General features: G+C 33.3%; 3 protein-coding genes and 3 long non-coding RNA genes across 7 annotated transcripts; 5 read left to right on the top strand and 1 right to left on the bottom strand.

Moving 5' to 3' along the window:
- Window positions 1-222: 222 nt before the first annotated feature.
- Window positions 223-2,342, top strand: LOC124450514. Its single transcript, XR_006950027.1, has 4 exons — window positions 223-345; window positions 1,327-1,387; window positions 1,914-1,958; window positions 2,047-2,342. It is a non-coding gene; the product is annotated as an uncharacterized LOC124450514 (long non-coding RNA).
- Window positions 2,343-3,055: 713 nt separating this feature from the next.
- Window positions 3,056-5,505, top strand: LOC124450508 (NAD-dependent protein deacetylase sirtuin-6-like). The gene is made up of 3 exons (XM_047001173.1): window positions 3,056-3,338; window positions 3,987-4,297; window positions 5,114-5,505. The coding sequence occupies exons 1-3, from the start codon at window positions 3,273-3,275 to the stop codon at window positions 5,211-5,213; spliced, it is 477 nt and encodes a 158-aa protein (XP_046857129.1). The 5' UTR covers window positions 3,056-3,272; the 3' UTR covers window positions 5,214-5,505.
- A 501-nt stretch (window positions 5,506-6,006) lies between these two features.
- On the top strand, window positions 6,007-12,882 carry LOC124450509. 2 transcript variants are annotated; one of them, XR_006950021.1, is made up of 6 exons: window positions 6,007-6,093; window positions 8,720-8,823; window positions 10,485-10,557; window positions 10,888-10,986; window positions 12,376-12,471; window positions 12,568-12,882. XR_006950021.1 is itself a non-coding variant. In XM_047001174.1 (6 exons), exons 3-6 carry the CDS (start codon window positions 10,485-10,487, stop codon window positions 12,636-12,638), a joined length of 339 nt encoding a protein of 112 aa, XP_046857130.1. In that variant the 5' UTR covers window positions 7,049-7,126; window positions 8,720-8,823; the 3' UTR covers window positions 12,639-12,882. The 2 variants fall into 2 exon arrangements, 1 of the variants encoding a protein (XP_046857130.1); XM_047001174.1 differs by lacking the exon at window positions 6,007-6,093 and adding an exon at window positions 7,049-7,126.
- A 1,839-nt stretch (window positions 12,883-14,721) lies between these two features.
- On the top strand, window positions 14,722-20,180 carry LOC124450815. Its single transcript, XR_006950209.1, has 2 exons — window positions 14,722-15,058; window positions 19,722-20,180. It is a non-coding gene; the product is annotated as an uncharacterized LOC124450815 (long non-coding RNA).
- LOC124450816 lies at window positions 15,174-15,628 on the top strand. Its single transcript, XR_006950210.1, has 2 exons — window positions 15,174-15,219; window positions 15,285-15,628. It is a non-coding gene; the product is annotated as an uncharacterized LOC124450816 (long non-coding RNA).
- A 1,487-nt stretch (window positions 20,181-21,667) lies between the features above and the next one.
- On the bottom strand, window positions 21,668-24,225 carry LOC124451001. Its single transcript, XM_047001645.1, has 2 exons — window positions 24,056-24,225; window positions 21,668-23,756 (listed from the first exon to the last, which is right to left on the bottom strand). The coding sequence occupies exon 2, from the start codon at window positions 23,714-23,716 to the stop codon at window positions 23,162-23,164; it is 555 nt and encodes a 184-aa protein (XP_046857601.1). The 5' UTR covers window positions 23,717-23,756; window positions 24,056-24,225; the 3' UTR covers window positions 21,668-23,161.
- Between the last annotated feature and the right edge of the window lie 338 nt (window positions 24,226-24,563).

The raw sequence follows: 24,563 nt of genomic DNA, 5'->3' as shown, positions 1-24,563 counted from the left end.
CATGACTAATACTTGAGGTTAGTAAGGAGTCCCGAAAGGTCTTAAATATTCGAAAATCCATGTTTGTAAACGTTATCCGCCATACATTTCTATAGTAGTTTGTATTTCTTGTGGTACCCGGAAGTTAATTTTGCATATATAATTAGGCTTCACTTTTGATACCTGTAGAAGCTATATCCAGTCTATTATTAGATCAGTGGCCAGATTTTTATACGTATCTATTCTGTGCTAAAAAGATGGCCACGAACGCTGCCGCCGCCAGTGGCGGTTGTGTTCGAGGAGAAATAAATTATTGTTTATCGACGAAATTAAAAAATTTTGTTCACAAATTTGTTCAAAAAAATCGTAAGTGCTGTAAATGCTGTTTGTCTAGATTGTATTTATATCTTATTATGTAGACTTATCAATTGATATAGTTTTCATTCAAACAACACCCAACATTAATAATTATGAAAGTTTTCACTTTGCTTAGAACTACAAGCCATTTATACTTTCTTTATAATACCTTAATACATTTTTTTGGGCTAGAGGTTAGTTACTTTTGAACATTTTTGAATACACACATCTCATTGTTTGTGGAGTGATTATACAAGAATAATTCATAAGAAGTATAATACTGCCAATGACTATATTGCAATATACAAAGTAGAAAAGATTAAAGTGCTACTATGACGATAATTTTGCCTCTCATTTTTTTCATAGATTAATAGTGTATGTAAAAAAATGTCTTCTGGCGAAATTTTATCGCAATATATTTAATGCTGCTCGAGTTACGTAGCGATAAAACTTGAACTGGCGCCAATAAATGGCGCCATTAAAAGGCGCCAAATTTGAATTTTCAAGAAGAAACTTTTTGTATTTGCCATTTTCGTCTGTATTGAGTTTGTTAAAAAAGACGATCGTCATTTGTCCATTTTTATGTGAAGGGAAATATTGTAAAGGCTATGAATTACATGAAACTTGTCAATTGTATGTATAATACTGGCTGCTGACATAATATGGATGTGCAGGTGTGTACGTCTGTTAACCATGATCTAGGGCCGACCTTGTATGTGTGGTTCAACTGTCAGAATCTCTTTGAGAAAATGTGTTTGTTCTTCGCTATATTTGCATACTTTATGTTAACAACTTTGTGTTTCTATGAAGAACTGTTATACAACATAACATTAATGCCATGACAGCTTTATTTCATTAAGGAATATATTAAACTCAAGGAATAATGATAAATGGAGTAAATGTATAAATATATTAAATTAAATCAAACTGTGAGCTTCTTGAGGGAGTTGTTGTAACTGATTGTATAAATCATGTTTACTTTTTTTTCAGATGAATCAAAGAATTGAACGTAATCCACATCAACTGCAAGTTGTAATCTTAATTGTGCCAGGTACTTGTTAAAAAGAATGATGTTATATTATATGCACACTAATTCTTGCTCTAAATGAATTGAACCGTAACCAGAAAGTTATAAGGAGGTGTGTGTGCATATTTTAGAAAAACTAAATACTTGTGATCTTGTTTTAGATTAGAATATGGAATCCGAATTGCATAGTTGAGAATAATTCAATAATGTCCAACAAAAACGTGAAACTTTTTCTCAATAGCATTGATTTATACTTTCATGAGAAAGGTCAATAACATATAAAGTGTATTAGCAAACATAATATTATGTTCCAGACTTCCAGTCACATGTGGTTTGAGCATCAGCTTATGATCACATATTTGTTACAACTCAACTTGTTTGATAGTGACAATACACATTTTTCAAAATGCAGCTACCCACATGTACGCTAAGCATACCTATTTTTGTTATTTTTGATATTCATATTCATCCTGGCTAAGGCATTTTTTTACTTGCATCCAAAAAATAAACTTGACATTGACAAACACTCTACAATTGAATTTTTTTCCAGCTGAAGATAATCTTCTTCTACAAGTGCTTCAAACAATTTTGTTCGGTGAGTTCGCATTTTGAAATGGTTAAATTATAACTTGTTAATGATTGTTTTAGCCATTTGTTGATTTTTTTTTTGTGTTATCCTGTAGGAGACACTGTGGAATCATTTCATTTCAATCAAGGGAATGAAGCACATGATGAACCAATGGATATTGATGTTCAAACTTGAACATACACTAAACTATATCAACAATACACAGTGAAATATTTACTCATGTATGATAATTAATGTACTAGTGTGATAACATTAATTACTTTTAGTTAGACATGTAAAGTGATACTGTTTGATTTCCTGGAAATTAATTGGCTGCCTTTTATGATACCTGATAGAAGTAATATTTTTTTGCAACGTATAAAAGCACTGCAAACTGTTGAAAATTTTTAATTGTTGTATCACCTATATTGTCTTAACGGAGTTTTTGTTATCAACATCCCCTTTTTTGAGCATAGCTGATGCCAATCAGGCTAGTCCTTTAATTATTATCCCCACATTTAGAAATGTTCTTTTGGATGGCAATTTACATTTTTACCATCTATATTTCTTTAACTCAATAATAGCACTGGCCTTTTTTTTGATAACATGTAGCCCAACCAGTGGTTTTCTCTTGCAATAACAATAAATTTCGAAACCATGGTTATCTATAAAGCAGATTTCATGACACCTGTCTTTCAAAAACATTATCCATAAGTAGTTCAGACATCAGTTTTCAACATGAAGTATTAACTTTGCTGATCTTGACAACAATAATGCCTTGAAAGATCACCATTTTTAAGGTTGCCTTGGAATTTCGAATAAAGTTTAAGAAACCATACTGAATTGTCTTTTCTTGCTTTGAATAGTTTTCTTTTATTCATAAACAACTGCCTCTTTGTGCAGATTACATTTATTCAAGGAATTCTGTGCAATGAATCATGCAGTAACATAAGCAAAAGAATATATAACAAGTGCATCAATGGTTGTTTCACCATTATCTACATTTATAATAAATCATTTTTGTTACATTGATATGAACATCATCCTCAGTTCCCCAGTCCCATCTTTATCTCATAATCATCCGGCACGTCGGTACCTAATTTCTTATTTCCTGAACAAGAAGTGGATAATAGATTATCCAATTGCCTTGATCAAACTCATCTTGTTCCCCATTCTCCAGGATAGGGAGAAGTGGATTTAACCCAAAGCCTTGTCAAATGTTTTCAAACCAGATGAATCAGGACTCCGGAGTTTTACGAATTACTCAATTAGTTTGTTCAGGTACCTAGGCTGTAACGCACAATATCAAGACTGGCATTGTCTTTTACAAGTAGTGATTCAATGGCGGTGGATTATGCTTCTGGGCTGTCAGATTATCCACATAAAGGAAAGTGCGGGGCACCTGAGGTTAGTTAAATCAATAGCCTGTGATAATTTTCGTTATGTTTTTGACTGTAGTTTGAGTTCTTTTAACTGTACATTTTGTTTCATCAAGGGCTAAGGGCTCAACATATTGTCTAGTGTCTAGCATTGATTGAGTCTTTGACAACAAAACAAATGAGTCAAAATAACTCAAATGAGTAAAGAATCCAGCTCTTTCAGGAGAATGTCTTTTAGCATTCCTATATATTGAAGTTTTATCTAGTCAAATTCATTCAGATAAAAATTGAAGTAATGCTATCCTAATTTTGAAATTAGACAGCTCTAATAAAATCTTTGTGTTTCAAGTTAGATTTGCTAATTGTTTAGTAATTAGTATCGTCTGATAAAATATAATGACTAGTCATATGCTAAAAACTATCAATAACTGTGAATTAAAAAGTGTTCCAAGCTAGATGGTTTATCCTTAGATGTTGTAGAATGATGCAGGTGTAAAAAGTCTTTCAAACCGCTAGTAAATGAATTTTTTAAATTGTAATGGCCTAATCACAATTTAGTAGGCATATACATGATTGGCACAATTATATAAATGGATTTGCCTACTTTGATACAGTTTGTGTATACTACAAATTTGATCAAGCAACCAACTAATAAAAAATTTCTAATCTTTGTCAGCTTTTTGACTCCAAAGAGGAACTTGCAAGCAAAATCATAGAGCTTTCAAAGTTGATCAAGGAATGCAAACATTTGGTGTTGCATACTGGAGCAGGAATCAGTACTTCATGTGGTATCCCTGATTTTCGTGGACCTGAAGGAGTTTGGACATTGGAAGCCAAGGGAGAGAAACCCAAGTTTGACGTCACATTTAAAAGTGCTGCTCCAACTTTGACACATATGGCAATGGTGGAACTTGAAAGGGAAGGTTATTTGAAGTTTGTTGTGAGTCAAAATGTTGATGGCTTGCATTTAAAGTCAGAATTTCCAAGGTATTGTATTTAATTATAAATAATTCTTAAAACTTAGATACTGTAGTAAATTATTATATAGTTTTGCTGCTATTATATTGCTGATTGATATTGTTGCTGTACATAGGATTAAAGACTGAGTTAGTTTATTTTATCATTCTTTTAATGGTGATGCTCTAGACCTAAATACTCCTGTCTAGTGTCTTCATCAAAAGTGATCTAATGTTAAAACTTGCGTCGTGACATGCTCCAGTCTAGTGTCTTCATCAGGAGTGATCTGATGTTGAATCTTGGTTTCTAACATACTCCTGTCAAGTGTCTTCATCAGGAGTGATCTGATGTTGAAATTTGAGTTTTTATGTCTAGTGTCTTCATCAGGAGTGATCTGATGTTGAATCTTGAGTTTTTATATACTCCTGTGTAGTGTCTTCATCAGGAGTGATCTGATGTTGAAATTCGAGTTTATATATACTGTAGTCTAGTGTCTTCATCAGAAGTGATCTGATGTTGAAATTTGAGTTTATATATACTGTAGTCTAGTGTCTTCATCAGAAGTGATCTGATGTTGAAATTTGAGTTTATATATACTCTAGTCTAGTGTCTTCATCTGGAGTGATCTTATGTTAAAACTTGATCTCTTATATACTCCAGTCTAGTGTCTTTATCAGGAGTGATCTGATGTTGAAACTTGAGTTCTTATATACTCCAGTCTAGTGTCTTTATCAGGAGAGATCTGATGTTGAGACTTGAGTCTTTATATACCCCAATTCATCATCTTCATTTTTGACCAGAAAACATGACTTTAAAAAATAGCCATAACATTATTTCTCTTACAAGTGTAAGTTGGCTGAGCTCCACGGTGACATGTTTGTCCAGAAATGTGAAAACTGCCATAGAAAGTATCTCTTTGGTGATCCAGTCAAAACTGTTGGTTTAAAACGAACTGGAAAGCAGTGTTTGGGAGGAAGAAGAGGAAAATGCAGGTTATTGAACACTTCAAAATGTTATTAAGCATTTACACCCAAAAGCTAGGATATATACAGTATTTCACTTTGAAACAATTTTTTGGAACAATATCTTTAGAGAGTGATGGATCTAGGATAGGTCAGATCAGAATTAATTGTACAATTAAATTTTCATTTTGCAAATGCAGTTTTGAGTGTTTCAGTTGTAAATATTCTTCTGAAATTTGTAACCAAGAGCATTGCTAAAAAAGTCTTTAAAAATTATTAATGGACCAGGTACTACTAGGTACATCTATTGTTTTTATTTTGCCTTACCCTAGATACACAACTATCCTTAGACTTGCAAAATACCTGGTAGAATTTCAGAATATAGGTCTTACTACCTTGAACAAAGCCTGAAATGAAGGAAATATTACATGATACGGCAAAAAAATGCCATGTTTTGTTTTTCATCTGGTTCTTATGAAAAATGTGCATTTCATAATTGCAGCCATTTTATCAAGAGTGGTTATTTTAGAGGAGGCAGAGTCTGTCTTGTGCATGAAATGGGCAAGTTAAGGGATTGGGGAGTTGCCCTTCAAAATGTCATTAGCAATTTCATCATTTGCACACTTAAAAAAGAAGACATAAAATCATAGCCATCACTGCCAAGGAAATATTTTGTATTTTAGTTTAACTTGAACATGTCACAATACTCATCGTTCAAATTGGAGTATTACATTGACAGTTCTTTTCAATTCAGAGGTAAATTGCGTGATACAATATTGGATTGGGAAGATTCTCTACCAGTTGATGATCTGGCTGCATCTGAATATCATTCAAAGTAATGTATGCCATATACGAAATGATGACGTAAGTTTGTGTTATATATGACGTCATTTTTTACATGTCGCAGTTCTAAAGTTTGAATCTTAATTCTGTCATTATACACTTCGGCGTTTATTATACTTTGGCCTAAATACTGTCGTTATATATATATAAATATACATAGTTAGAAAAAAGAGACTTTTTCTCATTTTGATTTATCTGATCATTATGTTTGCATAATGCAAAATGTTGACAATTTTTTGAAAACTGATTAATTCTACCGAATTTCTCACTGACCTTTGAACTAACCGTGGTTTCATCCCTAATAGGGAGTTTTAGCAAGAGTACGACTACGAGAACGAGTACGAAATTTGACCGTGTAAGAGAATGGCACGAGGAAGTTTGTTGTCGTTGTCGCTTCGTCAAAATTTAGTTTTAGCTATAAACAACAGAACGAGCCTTTTTATTGTAAAAAACACCGACGTTTGCGAAGCAGCTACGGCTCTATTTGTCAATAATGATATCAATGACTCGGTAATACTGGTTTTGCGAGAATATAGGACTCTTTAGACTGAAAAATCTTCACTATTTTAAGTTTTATGTACGATATATTTGTACTATTTTATTGTTTGTTTACCTTTCACTTTGCGTACGAAATACATGAAAGTTTTGCAGGTCATATTTTCCTTTTTAATGTACATCTGCGCTCAAAAAGGGTTCTAAATTAAAGCCTGGATGCTCGAAAATAGTACTGTAAACTAATTTCTTACAGAATAAAGAAATATACCTACTTTCTTTGCTTAAAAAGACATCGTAGTCGCGACTACGAATTTTTTACAAAACATCGTACTCAGATTGATGACGGCTACGTGTTTTTGTTGTCGCAACAATGTTTTCGCGCTAAAATGACGTAAATCGTACTCGTAGTTGTACTCGTAAGCTCTGCTAAAACTCCCTAATATCGTCAGGTGCTCGTACCGGTCGTTTTGCTTTGAATATCGACCACAACATTGAGTCATTGTCAGTGAGAAAGTCAACTTGTTCGAGACGTTTACTGGATTTATCTTCTATTATCAAGGTAGTTATTTTGTTTTTATGATTGCTTCTCGTTCGTGTGATATTTAGATTCTGGGTGGAAACAATTTATGGTCGTAGAAAGACGCACACGGTTAAACAATCCGTGGGATTTAAGGCCTTTCGTGACCTTGTCTCAAATATCTGTTATGGATAAAACAAGTTATGTCAATCAATTTGACATCAAAATGATACCAATATCTGTAAAATATCGGCGTTCTTGTTCAACTGAAAATTGCGCGTGCAAGAATCGAATTTGCCCCATCGTTGCGAAGGCAAGATAATTCACAGCTCATTTTCCAAATTCAGGAGGCAGTTATGATCTAGAATGAGTTTCGATGCTTAAAAAATTCGTTTAGTACCTTTCTTTTATAATTCTTTAATACCTTGACATTGTTGTATGTTACTTTTGCCGTAACATCAGGAATTGTGGTAATGTGGTAAACTGCCATCTGAAGTTAAAAGCACCTTTCTGTTTTATTGCATACTTGAATAAAAATAGCTGTTGGTTTGAATCAAAGTACTCATGTCTTTTAAAGATAGGAAAACAGATTCACTTTAATAATTTTTTTCAACCAACAGCTTCTTAATAAGTAGGGCAGGTGGTTTTCTTTGGCAGCATCTGCCTATAAAATTAGCCATGTATGGTATTGCAATCACTTTAAATTCAGAAACAATGGAAAAGCTGTGTGCACAACTATAATCTTGATAATCATCACAGTATATATTTTGTCTACAGAAGTAATTTGTTTCAAACCAACAGCTATCGTTATATCAACATGAAACAAGGCAGGAGGGTGTTTTCAGCTTCTGATGGTAGTTTATTACACGGGAATACAATTTCTGTTGCTGAATCTTTGTATACAATGCAATTGATGCACATGTTATGTCAATAACAACTATACTCACTCATTGATGAAGGCCATGTCCAAATGTATTAGCAAAGCGTGGTGATTAAATTATCTCTATAAAATAAAAACGGAAATGAAAATAAGAATAAAGTGAGGAAGAAAGCTTAGTAAATTTGTCTTTTTCCTACAACAAGAGTACCCTGCTAATGAAGTCACGGCAAAAGTAACATACAACAATGTCTAGATAATAAAAAATGATAAAAGAAAGGTACAAAACGAATTGTTAAAGCATCGAAACTCATTCTAGATCATAACTGCCTCTGAACTTGGAAAATGAGCTGTGAATTATCTTGCCTTCGCAACGATGGAGAAAATTCGATTCTTGCACGCGCAATTTTCAATTGAACACGAACGCCGATATTTTGCAGATATCGGTATCATTTTGACGTCAAATTGATTAACATAACTTGTTTTATCCATGACAGATGTTTGAGATTAGTAAAAGGTCACGAAATGCCTTAAATATTCGAAAATCCTTGTATGTAAACGTTGTCCGCCATACATTTCTATAGTAATTTGTATTTCTTGTGGTACCCGGAAGTGCATTTTGCATATATAATTAGGCTTCAATTTTGCTACCTGCAGAAGCTATATCCAGTCTATTATCAGATCAGTGTATATATTGTATATTCTGTGACTACGTCACTGCGTACGACAACTTGTTTACACTTGTTTATCGAACCCAGATTATTCACGGTCAACACGAAGCGACTCTCCAAGTAAATCTGAAACAGTGAAACTTTCTACTCTCTGCGTATCAACTGACTTTATCTTGCGAAGATCATTAACTGTAAGTTAATTCATCTTGTTAGTTTGTTAGTATTTTTGAAGAAATTCCGAGTTCAAATATGATGACTCAATATCGCATTGCGTGATGTAATACGTTAATAAATTATGTGAAATTGTTCTTTTTTAACAAAATTACAGCGCTATTTTAATGCAAGTTATCACCTTTAACTTGTTTCTGGCTTACCTAGCATTTAAGATATCTATAATGTTCACCGTGAATACTTTTAATTATCTTTCGTTGTGTTGATTTGCTCGAAACACCAACGCTACATGCATGAATATGTTGTCCTTTATGGCAAGGTTGTCTTTAAAAATTGATGTTTTCATCAACGAAAGGAGATGATATACTCCATATAAATGTTAAATGATACCAATGATAAAGCTAACAGTATTAGTAAACGATACTTAAAATCGAAACCAGCGTTTTTGTCTTGCTGTTATATTTTGATTTCATTTTATATTATGTCTGTACGCCGTTAAACGTTTAGTTCATGTTAAAGTCGTGCAAATTTGCGACAAAAGGGTTTTTTAGTAAACTAGGTTTGTGAGTTTAAAATATTAAGTATATTTCTCTTCGCTGTCGTGGCGTATTTCCGTAGAGAGAAAATTTCTTATCGTAAGTTCCTTAGTTATTTGTAATGTAGTATTTTCGTGGAAGCATTTATCCTTTGTGTTTTAAACTTTTTGATTCTTATACGTAAACTTTAAGAGGCGAGTTTTATAATTTTATAGCACAAAGTCTAATTCACGGGATGACGCAGTAAAAATTCTGCGGTTATTCCTGTTGTTGGAAAGTATTGTTTTATAACTAAAGTTTAAACTTTCCCGCAAGATCACTCCATATTTTAAAGCTTGTTGCAACTGGTATTTGTTAATATTATTTAAGTACATTAGTTGAGAAGTGTGTGATTGTCATTCTACGTGTTTTTCCCTTGGTACGGAAGGTAGAAGAAATCAATTATTTCATGTTGAAATGTAAATTATCCATAAAAATGACGGAACATTTTTACTTCATTTTTGCTGACATGCATTATTAAAATATAAAATTATGAGTGTATGACTTTGTTCTCGTTTCTTGTGAGCTTATTGGAATGAAGCGGCAATTTTCTTGTATAAAAATGCCTTTAGTAGAGCGTAGTTTAAAATAATTTTATGTTCAAATAAAATTTATCTTATGTTGTCTACCATCTTGTCTGTTGAGTGTTTCCTGACGTTCGGAGAGCAACATATATTGAACAATTTTAGCGAACTGAATTTTATTTTATCAGTATTGTTGACATAAGTTCTATTTTATTGAAATATTGTGCAAGTTTTCAAAGAGAAGAATATTTTATGTGGGGGAAATCGATTTTCCCCTTTAAACGTGCTACTTAGTTTCGTTTATTAATACTGATTATTGCAAAATCTCTTTGAGGAAATGAGTTTGTTCTTCGTTTTCTTAGCGTACTTTATGTTAGCAACTTTGTGTTTCTATGAAGAACTGTTATACAACATAACATTAATGCCATGACAGCTTTATTTCATTAAGGAATATTTTAAACTCAAGGAATAATGATAAATGGAGTAAATGTATAAATATATTAAAGTAAATCAAACTGTGAGCTTCTCAAAGCAGTTGTTGTTGTTACTGATCTTATAAATCTGATGTTTACTTGTTTTCAGATGAACCAACAACAAATTTTCATAAATGTTCCCAAACGTAATCCACAAAAATTGCAAGTTGTAACTGGGCCAGGTACTTGTTAAAAAGAATGATGTAATATTATATGCACACTAATTCTTGCTCTAAATGAATTAAACCGTAAACAGAAAGTTATAAGGGAGGGGGTGCATATTTTTGAAAAACCAAATACTTGTGATTTTGTTTTAGAATAGAATATGGAATCCAAATAGCATAGTTTCAGAATATGACTACATGGTTTAAGACAATGTATTGTCTTTCTCTATTATTAAATATATCGATTTGTTTCTATCCAATTGAACAATAAGTTAACAGTATTCAGGCATTTTTACAAATTTTTTGTGAAAATGCATCCAAAAAATCTAATTGAAACTTTTATTCCAGTTGAGGTTCAGCAGAAAGATCAACTACCAACAGGTAATGTACCATTTGTGTTGGTGCAAAGTACCGAAATTGAAGACATTGCTTTTCCTCTTTGTTATGGTAAGTTATGTAGATATGAAAAAAATTTTCTGCTATTTAAATGGTTAGCAACTAATGTAGATTACAAACTTTTAATAGCTATTTTTACCCATTTGGACAATTTTTGTGAGTAGCTATGTGCAGCAAATCACTTTGTGAGAACAAGCTGCCTACATCATACTTTTCCCAAAATAGTTCATAATGATGACAAAGCCATTGTTCAGTGTTCAAAAGGCATCAGGGTCTGATTCATCTCATACAGTGTTTATAGTTACATTACAAAGGTTATGTTCCCAAGTCACTGTTCATAAACATGAGCTACAAGGACAGTTCATTAGCTACGAAGGAATCAATTCATACAGTATATTTGAATACACTCTACGAATGCCGTGTTTTCTTCAAAGTCATACATTCTGAAGACAGTTTTATATGCTATTCATACGTGTTCATTCTTCATCTTCTTGCAGTTGAATCCAGACAATACAATAAGTTACACAACATCAACAAGTAATTTTCTTTAGAACACAACTCTAGTCTCACGACTATTTAGATATGATAAGTAATCTATTACTCTGCCATAGGTAATATGAATAAACATTGTAAAAATAAAATAATGTATCTTTTATCATTAACAAAATAAAGCCTTTAAGTAAACAATATTCAAACTAACCATAGAAAAACCATAACTTAACAAACCTATATGATAAGTTCTACAAAGTAAGCAACATTTAAAATCAAAAATGCTGCTAAAATATAATTTGAGTTAGTGTTATATTGTATTGAAATGTTCTCCATTCGTAACAACGCATTAGTCATCTGATTTACTGTTGCATTTATTGGAGTATTTACTTTCAACAGCAACGTACACAATTTACATATTATATTATGTAGTCATCGTATCTCTAAATGCAGACAACCTTATCCATTTTCCATCTATGTCTACACATAAATGTCCAGCAATGTGTCTGTCTGTCTCTGTGTTTTGTGTTGTATTCAATTCTTTTGTTATCTATTATGAAGTAAAAATGCCATGCCCTTGCAAACAGTGCTCTTATCTATGCAATGTACTTTTGGGATTAATTCAAAGTCTTATATGATGTAAAACTTTTTCTCAATCGCATTAATTTATACTTTCATGAGAAACTTGTAAATTGTTTATGCAAACATAATATTATACTCCAATCACATGTGGTTTGAGCATCAGTTTATGGTCACATATTTGTTACAACTCAACTTGTTTTATTGTGACAATACACATTTTTCAAAATGCAGCTATCCACATGTACGCTAAGTGCACCTGTTTTTGTTATTTTTGATATTCATATTCATCCTGACTAAAGCATTTTTTACTTGCATCCAAGAAATAAAGTTGACATTGACAAACACTCTAGAATTGAATTTTTTTTCCAGTTGAAGGTAATATTCTTGTACGAGTTGTTGTGCCAATGACTATCTTAACATCCATGTTGCCAAGGACTGAAGTGATTTCTCGTCAACAACCTAGCCGTGAGTTAGCATTTTAAAATGGTTGATAGCTAAATTAAATTTTAAATTGTTAATGATTGTTTAGCCATTTGTTCATTTTTTTGTTTTATCCTGTAGGAGATGCTGTGGGATCAAGTCATTCACAACAAGGGAATGAAGAAGACCCTGAACCAATGGATATTGATTGATATCCATTGGTTTTTCTTATCAATTTTTGTTATTTTTTTGGGCATAGCTAATGCCAATAAGGCTAGTCGTCGTCTAATTACATGTAATGAGTGTACTATTTCTCTTACACAAAACATTTCTGTTGTTGAACAGTCTCTTTGCTATAAATGTTACTGTTTGTAGAGTCTTTGATATAGCATTTTAAGTCTAATCCAATCTTTAATTTAGCAAAGAGTTAAATATATTGGTTGAGGAATGACAAAACTTCTGTATTTTTATGACCATACTAGGGTGTGTTGGAGGGGGTTCAGCTCTCTTGTAAAAATTCAATGCCTTGTATTGCTAGTGAAATATGTATATCAGAAAGCCAGCAACATTTCAATTTACATCAGAAATCAAGCAACATTTAAATTACATCAGAAAGCCAGCAACATTTTAATATACATCAAAAGGCCAGCAACGTTTTAATATAAATCAGAAAGCCAGAAACAATTTAATATACATTAGAAAGCCATAGCAACATTTAATATACATCAGAAGGCCAGCATCAGTTGTAATACACATCAAAGAGCCCCCTCCTAGTTAAAATTATGGAAATATGCCTTTGTGTTTATATATAGACCAAAACATTTTATTAAAGTAAATTATATCTTTTACTTTGAGCTACAGAAGGGAATGTATAATTTTACAATTCATTACCAATAAAACATTGTACTCGGCAGTTTCAGCGAATATCCTCATTATAATTACTTCATTCTTAAATGATGAAATAAAAAAAACATACAACATGGAAAATCATAATAGCTTTTTGTGATTTGGTGTACTTGTTTGTTTTAGTGTCGAAGTGGCTATAAATTGAGAGGTTTGTAAATTGACCCATATTTCAGAATGTAATAAGAAATTATAATTCTCCATTGAAAACATGCTATAGCATAAGAAAACTGTTGAAAAAGCATTAACACGAACTTTTGCAGTTATAGTTGGCACTAAAATGATCCTCCACTTCAGTCAATTGAGTGAGCCTTATATCAACAATCACCATACGCAATCAAATTTCGTAATTTTGACGTAAAAGCATTTCTTTCATTTTTTTCGTATTCCTCGATTTTGGCGATATGTAATGACATTTAGTAGCCGTCAACGATCAAATATTATACACTTATCCATAACAAAACGTAATATTATCTCAAAATGCTATATCACTAGCAGTAATCGCCATTTAAACACTATCTGTAATTTCAAAACTAGGAACCAAAATGGCGGAAATTGATCAGGTGATCAATATTGTCCAATCAATGTAAGCAAAACGGAGAACAATAGATGTCCCAACTCTTACAAATAGATGGCTCTACTTTACTACACTTTTGTATTACAAAATCACAGTTTTTTCGTTTTTATTCGTTATACAAACTTTTGATTCGAGCAAAATTTTAGTGAAAGGGACAGAACAACTGGCAAAGATATTTAATCCTAAAAAGTTTGTCTTCTTGGCTTTATAATGGCAGAAAAGTGAGATGGTACAAGGTCGACCTGCATTGTTTTGAAATTATGATGCTGCTGCTTCTTAAAAAATGTACAAATATTACATAATCCTACTACTGCTACCAAAATTTCATCTGCAATGACGTTTATGGAAGATTGCTACAAATTTACTTATTTAACAACACTTTGTTATTCACATCGCTAATATCATAATAATTTCAAATTACGTCTTTATTATATCATTGAAGAAACAAAACAAATCGACATAGAAAAATAATGAGAAAGACATTTTGATGAACAATAGAAGTTGAAAACGGTATGATTAAACTCTACGAGATGTACATCAAAATATGCGAATTAAAGTACCTCTGTTGTCATAAAGCGAAGCAAAATTTTCAACCAGTTCATACGTGAACAACTTCAATATCGATGAATATGTTGACGATATGAATACCTTTGTTCTTACTTTGTTGTAAATTTGTAATTTAAGTATTCATCTTCTAAAAATGCCTCGCACGGCTGAAATTGTCCTCGTCACCTTCAACTTTCAAATTTCAATACAACTTGCCATCTTATTTTTCAGTCGTTACAAAGCGAAAAAAACAGAGCTTCAAGGTTAAAACTCTCTACCAGTTTTCCTCTAAATGTCATAAAATTTTGCGTTGATAAGAAGTTTGTAAAACGAATAAAAACGCGAAAGCTTTGATTTTGTAATACAAAAGTAAAGTAAAGTGGGACCGATACGCCCCATGAAGCCAGTAGCAAATGATCGATCTTCCGGCTTGAATTTTCGCAAGAGATGCGTTAACCCAGTCTTATATACATATCAGCGAGATTAACTGGCCAGAATGCATATATGTTAATATTATGGAGAGTTGTTTTTCGAAAATTTGACGAATGTAAATTCACTTATGGACAAAATTTTTGATGCCATCAGACAGGATATCAAGGATATGAGGTGAGAAACAGTTTTGTTGTAAAATACGTTCGTCAACTATAATTTTACGGGTTTTATGCGTAGTTTCTTGCCTTGAATTGTATGCGAAATCCATGTTTAGAACGTCTCTTACATTGAACGGCAGTTGCCCTAAGGATTTATAATTTAGGACTAATACAAAGGTAATAAATATATTTAGTGTGATTCCATTTATGTATTTTCTAGTGAAGAGTTTTTTATTTGAAAGGTCAATGGATTTGTTAAAAGCGATAAAACGACCTACTGTGCGTAAAGAACGTTCTTCAGATGAAGACGTTATTAGTATAAAATTTGGACTAAACTACTTTTATTTTTGATGCTTGGATTGGGACTTTTCATTTGCAATGTAGCTTGTCAGCATAATTGTAATTGAAAGTTTTTATTTGTAATTGTATATTGAGTTCCTGTGGCTATCGTGTCTGTCAAATTTGTATTAACTTACAAATAATGATGTTTTTTTTAATGAACAATATATGAAATCACAATTATTTAAAGAATGAAGTTATTGATAAATTGTTTCTATTAAATTAACAACTTTGTCATTATGTAAAACATATTGTCGAACTCCTACAGCTTAGCTCTTTGGTTAAACTTCACTTGTGAGTTGTGACCAACAATTGTATGTGAAAAATGATTAGAATTATGAATTTGATTCACCACATTGATCAACCAGCAGAGAGAAATTATTGCAACAAAGGGCTCGAACATTTAATTTTTGCTAAAATCCATAAACTTCATTAAAGAAATTTTTATTGTAAATAATCATGTCACAAACAGAACTTTATCTGACAAAAACCAGTTATAGTTACTCTTAATGCCATTATTTAAATCTTAATACTTTACACAGTAAGTTGTTTACCAAAAGGTGAAACACAGATACACCAGAAAACCTTTTTAAAACATTTGACAACAGGGGGAACTGTGCCAAGCCAACACCAATCTAATTCACAAAAGCATTCAGGAAGCTTTTTTATGTTCACTTCTCACATCATCAATAAGCATCTATGTCAAATATATAAATAATCTCCTAATTGAATTTAAAAAGGCAGAAATAACAAAGTTAAGTCATGTGGACCATATTACAGTATATGTTTTACAAATTGCTATTCAAGCACTCTATTGGTGGAGGCCAACATGCTGCTGCTTATGTTCCAACCAGGGGTGGATCTAGGATTTTTCAAACATCAGTCATAAAACGTCGAAGGCGCTCCGCACCTGGGGGGGTCTGAGGCATTCTCCCCTGAGAATTTTGAATTTCAGAGCCTTGAAAATGCCATTTTCAGCGTTTTAGGGCAATGCAAAATGTATTTGTGGGCATCGTTTTTGCGTAAAAAAAACACATTTTGCTTACGTTTTTTTCAAAAAAAAAAATGAAGTGAACAATACTTGAATGTTTTGCCAAATATTTAGGCTCATTATCATGCCAAATATATGGCCATTAGCATGTCTAGGAACGTAAAATTTATTTTACAATAATGCTATTCAAAAACAGATATAGTCTTTAAAAATTTCTACCAAGTTGTCAGGCATAGCCCCCCTAGAGACCCCATTCAAACCTCTATGTAATGAGTTAAGTTAGAAATTTGGTACTACAAGTGACAGTTCATAGATATAGAAAAGCTCAGACTTCAAACCATGCAAGTTTATTGTAACCCTTTACCCATCTCCACATCAGTGCCAGCAAATTCACCTTTTGAGAAAAAACTCAAAATTTTTTCTGCCAAAGGTTAAGCAAAAATTATCAGAGTGAAAATTTGCAGTTAAGGACAGCTTAATGCCATAAATGTTTATTAGGCATTTCACTAGACTATTATCTCCTGTAAGTATATGCAAGGTGTGCTATATAGCAATCACTAGTAGCATTGTATTTGCAAATACAAACAGAATGTAACCAACATGTCTTTAATTATATAATTACATGAATGTTAAAATTGGTTCATGTGTCATGCTTACTGGTTATGATAAATATCTTTTCATATGATCAAAGCTCGTTTAAATGTAAATCTGAAATAATTTAGTTTAGAAATTATAATGATCATCAGAAAAATTACCTAGTGATCATGAAAAATACTTTGCTGTTTTGCCAAATTTCAAGGTTTATCTGCATACATAGAAAGACATTTTTACTTTATAGAAAATGCTTTTCATACATCAATAGCCCTTTGGAATTTATGGCAAACAATCTGGTATGAGCCATAGATTAACACACCTTTACATCTCTACATGAGGTGTTCAGTTAGAAAAGGGACAATATGTGACATGGGACAACATTTCATGTATGTGTAATACCATTTCAGTCAAATTGTCAAAATAAAAAGCTTCATGGATCAGAAGACTCAAAATCACAGGTTATAGTAAACAGCTTCTCATGTAATCAATGTTAGTTTTCTCAAATCTTAAACAATATGTAGTATAACTGTCCAATGATTGAATGATCAATGATCATAAACTGAAAAGCCCCAAACATTTGTTTATGATAAAGTAAATAATAGTATGGCGCCTTATGGCTACAGATTTTTTGTCCATTGAAATATATTTGCAGGAATGTAGGATTTCGCTGCCATATAACGGCCACGATTCCCCAAGCACTAAAGAAATCATAGCTAAAAGTCCTTCGTCAACAACAATTTTAGAAGCATCAATCTGCTTACCATACGCCATATTGACATAAATCGCATCACACACTCGCATAATTGACTTTGATATATTACATTCATGCATACACTTCACTTGTCCTTTACTTACGATTTTGGATGTAAATTTCTGCTGATAAAACTCAAAACAATGTTGGCTTTCTTTTGAACATCAATGACTGAAATGTCGCTCGCGAGATCGTCTTTGCCAAGCATTTAAAATTTATCCATAAATTTTTCACCCTCTTGAAAAAATTCACAGTTTGGACAGCAGCATTCATGTCAATATATGAATTTGTAAAAGATTTCCATAAATTCCATCTGATTGTAGTTTAGTTTCTATCATGCTTATAAAATTACTATGAAACGATCAAACATTCAATTCAGACAGTGAGCTTGACTATGTTAGTTCAGTTGGCTATCAGTCGAAATCCGTCAAACCAATCACAATAAAGCAAAAATTCAAATGAACCAATTGTAAGATAGCAATTGGACTCCCTTATACGTCCGGCCACCCTTATTATCAGTCGAGACCATTCCAGACTGTCCACTGATCTGGCTATTGACCAATAAAATAAGCGTTTTTGACGTTCATAGACTCCTTTATCCGTCGAACCAGTCAAGCCACCCCGCTTATCAGTCGGTTATTCCAGGTCAATTAAAATTCAACTGATCTGGTTACCAACGAGATATTCATTGGATTAGTCATTAGTTTTCAATAATAAATAAAGCTGGATTTTTATCACGAAGTAAATGCGATAAGAAAGTAAGAATAATTAATGAATTTTTAATTAATATGAATAGGTAATTTTTGAATTTCAAACATCAGTCGCGCGACGGATTTGACATACTCTAGATCCGCCCCTGCCATGAAGCTTTTTATTTTGACAATTTGACTGGAATGGTATTAAACCTTTGTATTTCACATATATGAAATGTTGTCCCATGTCACATATTGTCCCCTTTTCTAACTGCATACCTCATGTAGAGATGTAAAGGTGTGTTAATCTACGGCTCATACTAGATTGACACGATGTAAAGGTGTGTTAATCTACGGCTCATACTAGATGGGGACGGGGCGGGTGGCTGAATGGTTAATTGCGTGAGCTTTAAGCCAGACGGCGCGGGTTCACTCCCGGCTCGTGGCACATCTGGCAATGTGTCTGAAAACCTAGCCCGGGTTGACCAAAGCCATGTGAGGGAAATTTGGTAGAGGAAACTATGTCCTCGATGGACTGTATCTGCATCTGCAATGTTGCAGCCTTGTCACCCTGTGTCACGCTGATATCAGCGTTGTAGTTGCGTGAAGGGTACGGAGTGATTGTAGTCTGATCAGCTGCCTTCACTATAATTTCAGTGACCAGGATGTTCCATTTTGTGTGTGGAACCCTCATACGTCGAAAACGACGGAGTCCATTTACTTACTAGATTGTTTGCCATAAATTCCAAAGGGCTATTGATGTATGAAAAGCATTTTCTATAAAGTAAAAATGTCTTCCTATGTATGCAGATAAACCTTGAAATTTGGCAAAACAGCAAAGTATTTTTCATGATCACTAGGTAATTTTTCTGATCATTATAATTTCTAAACTAAATTATTTCAGATCTACATTTAAACATTGAATGTGGGTCTCTGGGGGGTCTATGCCTGACAACTTGGTAGAAATTTTTAAAGACTATATCTGTTTTTCAATAGCATTATTGTAAAATAAATTTTACTTTCCTAGACATGCTAATGAGCCATATATTTGGCGTGATAATGAGCCTAAATATTTGGCAAAACATTCAAGTATTGTCCACTTCATTTTTTTTTTTTTGAAAAAAACGTAAGCAAAATGAGTTGTTTTTACGCAAAAACGATGCCCACAAAATACATTTTGTAATGCTCTAAAAGGCAGAAAATGTCATTTTTAGGCTCTGAAATTCAAAATTTCTCACGGGAGAATGCCTCAGACCCCCCCCAGGTGCGGAGGGCCTCCTATGTTTTATGACTGATGTTTGAAAAATCCTAGATCCGCCCCTGGTGATCCAATGATCGGAAGAGTAGAAAGCAATCATCAACGTAACTTTGGTAAAGAAGGGGTTCGAAGTTGGAGGGACAGTTGTGAAGCCATGAATTCTCATTGAAGGCCATAAATATGTTCGCAAATAGTGGGCCTAGGAGGCTGCCCATAGCCACACCATCAATCTGTTGATAAACTTGGCCGTTAAAGAAGAAATGACAGTTTTTGACGGAGAGGGAGAGAAGTTGAGTGAATTGTGAACGGTCAAGGCCTTGAAAAAACGTGTTATTCTCTGGCCACGATTTTAAATAAAGTCAGGATTTCCTAGGTATGCTGTACATTAACTTTCCGAGTAATAAATTATGTAATTTTGTTGCTGTGATGCTGTATGCATTGTTGGTGTAGAGTTGAAATTTTTTGTTTGCTTATTTTATTTTTGTTTCAATGTGAATATATACTCAAGTCTAATCACTTTATGAGGAGTGATTTGATGTTAAAACTTGAGTCCTTATACACTCCAGTCTAGTGCCTTCATTAGGAGTGATCTAATGTTGAAACTTGAGTTCATATATACTGTAGTCTAGTGTCTTTATCAGGAATGATCTGATGTTAAAACTTGAGTCCTTATATACTTCAGTCTAGTGCCTTCATTAGGAGTGATGTGATGTTAAAACCTGAGCACTTGTAAACTCCAGTCTTTGTGTCTTCATCATGAGTGATCTGATGTTGAAACTTGAGTCCTTATATACTTCAGTCTAGTGTCTTTATGAGGAGTGATCTGATGTTAAAACTTAAGTCCTTATATACTTCAGTCTATTGTCTTCATCAGGAATGATCTGATGTTAAAACTTGAGTCCTTATATACTGTAGTCTAGTGTCTTTATCAGGAGTGATCTAGTGTTGGAACTTGAGTCTTTATATACTCCAGTTTAGTGTCTTCATCAGGAGTTATCTAATGTTAAAACTTGAGCACTTGTATACTCCAGTCTAGTGTCTTCATCAGAAGTGACCTGATATTGAAATTTGAGTTCTTATATACTCCAGTCTAGTGTCTTCAACAGGAGTGATCTGATATAGAAACTTGAGTTCTCACATCCTCTGTACATACCTGAGATCAAATTGAAGTTGTTAACAGAATTGTTAGCAGATAGCAATAACATTTCTGTTACAGTTGCAAGTTGGATAAGCTCCATTGTAACATGTTTGTTCAGCAATCTGAAAACTGCCATAAAAAGTATTTGTTTGGTGATCCAATCAAAACTGCCTGTTGAACACAAACTGGAAAGCAGTGTTTGAGGAGAGGTAGAAGAGGAAAATGCAGGTTATTGAACTTTTAAAAATGTTACCTAGTGTTCAAACCTAAAAGCTGGGATGTACAGTATTTCCCCTTGAAGCAGGTTTTTAGAATAATGTCCTTAGACACTAGCACATCCAGGGTAGAATACAATGATTAATGAAAATTTTTTTAATTTAACAATATTTTAGGGCAAATCGTTTTGGAAGAGTTTTAGTCTTAATTATCCATTAGAAGTTGCTAACCAATTGCATTGTTTAAAAACATTTTTCAATTAAAAATGAGTTTTATAATTTATTTTGAACAACCCTAGATCCTCCACTGCCTTAGACTTGCAAATTACTAAGTAGATTGTAGTTTATGCTAGGATAAACAAAACCTTTAGATGCTAATGGCCAGGTCTAGCACTGACAAGAGACATTCTCCATGCAGCCTCAAAAAGCCTTCCAAAGAGCACTACATTTGTTGCAATCAGGCAAAGCAAATTTCCTGACTGAATTTAATTTATTCAAATAGAGAGTTAATCCTTCCCTGGATATACAACAAAACACTAACAATATTATGTTTTAGTTTAGTTTATCAGTCAAAATTCATGCACTGTACTTGTGTCTTGTGCGAATTAACCCCAAAAGACCCAAAGTATAAAAAACTTGAAAAAAAATTTGAATTTTTGAATTTTTATTGAAAATAGTGCCAAAATGTAAAGTTTAAAAAAAAATTGAAGATTTTTATTCTTAGAGCATATTTCTATGCTGTGACATATTTGTCACATTGGGCATTCAGGTGCGTGCTACTCTAATATTTTGCTGAAACATGCAACTTATAAATAACACCAATTTATGTGCTAAGCCCAAAGCTTTTAATAAAACAGCACCCATAAGATGTCTATGAACTATTTATAGTAAAAAATGGCATTATTTAATGTATGTCAAGTATCAACTGATTATTCTCCATATACAGTAACTAAGGTGTTATCGCCTGGTATGATATTCCAGATAAGTTTCTTTCCTTGTTGAAACACAGGTTAACTTTGCACTTTTTACACATAATAGAAGAGTGATTATTTTTACAAAGCTTGCAGCATTGCCGGTTTTCATTGTCCCATTCTGGCATGTGGTCGACAACAATCGTATCTCACATCATCTACCGGCACTACGGTGGGTAGCTTTCTAAATGGTGGAGATGTGGTGTCTGATGGACAACCTCTTTTCCTGCTTTTCCCAGCCTTTAACAAACCTTCTGCAACCAAGCCTTGGAATTTGCTAAGTTCCATGAATTTACCATTTTGCTGATGCTTGCGATAAACAACTCATGAGTTGACCAAGGCAACTGTCAAGGTGTGGTACCAGATGTACAAATACCATCTTCAGGACCTGATCGAATATCAATAGAGAGAGCAGAGCATGTCCATAAGATTAATCCCTTCCATGAATTTGTTATACTCATTAACTATTTTGGGTTTTGGAATGTCAACAAACTTCTCTGTTTTGCTCCATCTCTTGGCCACTCCCATTGGCTGTGCGCCACAATAACTTGAAACCAGTGTCACAGCTTTTTTGTCCGGCCATGTTAGAACAACAATTTTCTTGTTTAAGTCAACTTTCATATCATACGATCCTCGGCCTTTTGATTTTAGGTTTTTTTCAGAGACTAGTGGACATCCTTTCAATCGGTTGTTACGAATGGTCCCAGTGAATTGAATCCCTCTCTCATGAAGCTTTTCAACTAGGGGAAGTGAAGTGAAATAATTGTCTGCAAAAAGCTTATGGTTTTTACCAGAAGATAAGCTTGATGCAAGTTTCAATACAACCTCACCGCTTACACCAACATCTGAACGATCAATGGTTTCTTCTGATGCCCCTTCATAGACCACAAAGTCATGCATAAATCCACTTGTTGAAGCCCGTGCCCATAACTTGTAGCCCCATTTGTTTGGTTTATTTGGCATGTACACACAAGGCCCATGTTTACCTTTGAATGCTACTACGACCTCATCAATGGATTGGTGCTCTTCAGGGGTAACTCTTAGAAAATTTAGTCTCAGCTGATTTAGCCATTGTCGCAAATCCGATCTTTTTTTTGATCATCAGTAACTTCGTTGTTAACAAAATGAAGTGAGATAAGGAGCTTTTGGAACCGATTCCGATTCATTTCATCAGCAATAGCTGGAAACCGAGTGGCACGTTCCACGTACTGATGGAAGCTGAATCAACCCCATGAGGAAATACATGCCAATTAATTTCTCCAGCTCATTGACTGCTGTATCTACAGAAGCACCATCCTTTTCTACACTGTAAACATTTGTTTGTTCACAAATATTTTTAATCATCTCACTTGAAACAAATTGATGAAAAAATTCCAATGGTGATGGCTCTGGATCTTGCACAATGCATTCCTCACCAAGGAAAGGCACTTCTGGTGCATCAAAACCATGGCTCCTCCATCTGTATGCATACTTTTTTTGAGAGGAGCTGGAGGAATTCTTCCGCTTTTGTAATTCAACCAAAGGGACATTGTCAATATCTACACCGTCACTTTCATCACTACTATTTTCTCCTTGCTGATTATTAGTACACTCTTCAACCTCTTGGTCATTTTCAAGAAGGTATTCTTCTTCAGAATCCCCATCACTGAATTCAAACTGGCTATCACTTTTGTCAATCAACTCTAGTAGATCATTTACTGCATAAGCTTGTCGACTTCTTCGCATACTTACATATGAAACTGTCAACTGAATGAACTAAGAAAAGCTATGAAAAATACATAAATGGCACACTGACATTATTTAATTTGTAATAATAATATTTACAGAGAATACATAGATGTATAATATCTCCACAAATGATAATTTAAAAATATGGCAGTTTTTCTACTTCATTTCAATAATGCCTTTCAAGGTACTTAAATGACCAATATGACATATTTGGCAGGTCTCAATTCAAACGAATTCCACGATGAAAATTTTTTATGTTAATGCCATTATTTAACTATATTTTATACCTTAACTATAGCTTGTATATATGAAACAGCTAAAATGTCATAGCTTTACCGTTTAAGTGCAATTTCTATCGCGAACAACTCAAGGACATCATTACAATGTTCGAAGCGTGATGGCAGCCTTTTTGAAATCAAAATATATAGTGCTTGTCCCCCCCGTTTATTGAGTTTAATGATTAATATGGCGGCCAAGAGTGCCATATATGTCACAATGGGTATTAAATAGAGAAAATAAATATTTTAAAACAAGGACGTTCCCATAATAGACATGTGACATATATGTCACCCCGGGTATTTAAGGGTTAAGGTGTTAGGTTAATTTGTTAGGTTGGAAATATATGTCAGAAGCAAGGCACTTAAAATTTATACATGTACAAGATCCTATTTAAAGAAACACAGCCATTGGCTCACAGATATACATATTGTCATTCTTTTACCTTGCAGTGCTATTTATGATTTTAAAGTTCAAACAAAAACGCAAAAACTAATACTTGACATGAATCTTTCAGTTTTAGAAGTATATTCTCAAAAACATTTTGCGCTCTCTGATTGGTTGGTTT

This window comes from Xenia sp. Carnegie-2017, unplaced genomic scaffold (assembly GCF_021976095.1).
Source record: "Xenia sp. Carnegie-2017 unplaced genomic scaffold, XeniaSp_v1 HiC_scaffold_24, whole genome shotgun sequence".
Classification (NCBI taxonomy): domain Eukaryota; kingdom Metazoa; phylum Cnidaria; class Anthozoa; order Malacalcyonacea; family Xeniidae; genus Xenia; species Xenia sp. Carnegie-2017.
The sequence above is the reverse complement of the archived record's forward strand: the minus strand, read 5'-3'. Positions and strand labels throughout refer to the sequence as shown.